This window comes from Artemia sp. Qi Xiang Cuo, chromosome 1, assembly GCF_049724085.1.
Source record: "Artemia sp. Qi Xiang Cuo chromosome 1, ASM4972408v1, whole genome shotgun sequence".
Taxonomy (NCBI): Eukaryota; Metazoa; Arthropoda; class Branchiopoda; order Anostraca; family Artemiidae; genus Artemia; species Artemia sp. Qi Xiang Cuo.
Window position 1 is genome coordinate 58,322,954 of NC_142794.1, and position 2,500 is coordinate 58,325,453.

Here is a 2,500-nt window from a genome sequence, read left to right on the forward strand (position 1 = left end):
GACACTTAAGACCCTAAATTTGGGGGCTTTTCAAAAATAGTTTAGGGAAACTATGGGGCTTTATTGTAGCAAAAATCATAAGTTCCATTAAATAAATCATGAATTAAGTTGGCATAATACCAAAACCTTTCAGATTAAACTCAGAAGGATGGAGTAAAATTTTTTTACAAGATCTACAGTATATTTTTCTTCAAATTCATGACTTTTACAGTAAATAAAACAAAAAACAACTATTTTTAAATGAAATTAAAGAGTGACAGTTAAGATTAATATGAGTTGAAATTAATGTTTTGTGATGTGGCTGCCACCTCCTTAGCCCCTCACTCCTCAGGCTAAAGTTTCGTAGTGCTATGCTAAAAGCGTTTATGAGCGCAACAAATACAGTTAAGGGCTAATTTTAGGTGTTTTCATTACCGATTGCCTTTTAAAACATTTGAACTGAAAATTGTTTTGTTGAAAGGAAATGTACATCGATAAGCTCTTCCACTCTCAAGGTATCGCGAAAAACTCTTTTTGTACATTTCCAATTGCCCTTGTTTCAGCGGCCGTTCTTAAACATTGGGGACAAAAAGTCAAACGCTAGCATAAGAAGCAGGGGGTTAAGGAGAGCCCACTTCATGTATGGATGAATTTCTGTTTGTTTGAATTTTAATGTCCTCCGTGCTTTTATTTGAAAAAGGTTTTTTATTTTTATTTCATTTGTATTTGTTTTTAACACCATTGCCTAGGATTACCCCAATTTTGAGGAAGGAAAGCACCCCTCAAACCCTACTCCTTATTAAAAAATTTTTAATTTTGCAGAGCAATGCTTCGAGAAAAGAACTCATTTGGTTTATGTGCTTTTCTAAATAAGGAATAATTATTCAAAACCCACTATCGTCTCCGCAATAAAAGGAGTTATGTCCCCCTCTCAGTACTTTCTGGAGTATTTAACGCAGTAAATTTGAACGTATGGACGTTATATGCTTATTTGAGGCTACGGTACCCCTCCCCGTAAGAAATTTTATCGGAAATCACCATAATACCTGATGTCCAACTATGCAATGCTCTAATTACCCTTAATTTTATTTGATAAAAGGTGCATAACAATCGATAATCCATTTTTCTTAAGGACTGCATTCATATTTAGGAATGAATAGTATACAGTAAAGCAGCATTGGCTCTGAGATTGAACGGCTACATGTAAGCCTTTTCAATAAATGAAAGCCGTTCGTAGAATTTTTGCTAAATAACATTTTAGTCCTCTTCAGGCCAAAATGTTCAAATGCGGCAGCATCATGTGATATGATCACTTTTATTGCTTAAAAAAAAGGCACTAGATCTAGAAATGTTTGTCCAAATGAATCTTATTTTATTAATGTACGATCATGGGAAATGGATGATCATCCATTTTGCTTCTTCAAAAGAATGTAATAACTTTGGATTTCTGTTCGAATATGTCTTATCTCGATGTTCTAGGACCATTAGTTCCTCATGATCATCCATTTAGAAAAAAAATAAACGAATAATTACGGATCCGTGATCATCATCCTTAGAAAATTTGAAATTTTGCTTTCTGTAGAAGGGGGACTGAATCTTCTTCAATAGTATTGATACGATGGTGCAATTTTCATCAATGTCATTTGGTTTTTTGAGTGTGTTTTTCTCCTTCTTCGAAGGTCAGGCAAATTTTATCAGTCTTGTAGCTTTTGCTGGTTGACTGTAAACTTAATTAATTTTAGATACTTTGGATCGCTGTAAAAATCGAATCCTTTTGATGTATGTATTATTATCAAAACTCCTTTTTTAAAGTTTTGGTTACTATTAGCACGAGCCACTCCTTACTTAAATTTCGTCGCCACGAACTATTTTTACTAATAGAAATCACATGAAGGAGAATATGTGATGAAAAAAAATGGAACAGAGGACGTTTAAGCCCAATTAGGCAGGAAAAATACCTATGCTTTATAGGAGTCAATAAACTGTATATGACATAATAGAAAAACGGCTGTGGTGTTGTTATTATAAATATTATAATATAATATTAATATTATAAATATTATATTATTATATTAATAAATATTATATTATAAATATTTAAACCCTACCGTCCTTTTGTTTATACAGAAGAACATGTTCAAGTGGATCTACTGCTTGCATTAATGTACGATGTATCCAAGGCCGGTCTTCAACCACAAAATAGAAAGTGAGTCGTTATTAAAACAACCCGTCTTGTTTGAAGATATTTGTTTGTAAACCGTTTTCAGTAATAAATCGAAAATTTTGATAGCAAAGATCTAGTCTACTTGTAAACTGTTTTGTTAAATATGCGAATATAATAGAATATTAAGTCTTTGTTTATTACTGCACTGCTTAAAACGCGAAACTGAACTACTGTGATTTCCAAACCTACCGGAATAAAAACCTGGAAACTGCACCTGCGCTGGACAAGAGATCAAGTCAACATATTTCGCTTAATTTCCTACATTGTTTCTTTGAATGCCCAGAACAAACGGTATGT

The 2,500-nt window shown here is 32.9% G+C and overlaps 1 protein-coding gene across 1 annotated transcript in view; it reads right to left on the reverse strand.

Moving 5' to 3' along the window:
• Nucleotides 1–2,329, reverse strand: part of LOC148956520 (cytosolic carboxypeptidase 6) — a 77,130-nt gene extending 74,801 nt beyond the window's left edge. The window contains exon 1 of the mRNA XM_089085688.1: nucleotides 2,088–2,329. Within this exon, the coding sequence (XP_088941814.1) occupies nucleotides 2,088–2,139 (52 nt within the window). The 5' untranslated portion in view covers nucleotides 2,140–2,329. The remainder of the gene's footprint in view (nucleotides 1–2,087) is intronic.
• Between the last annotated feature and the right edge of the window lie 171 nt (nucleotides 2,330–2,500).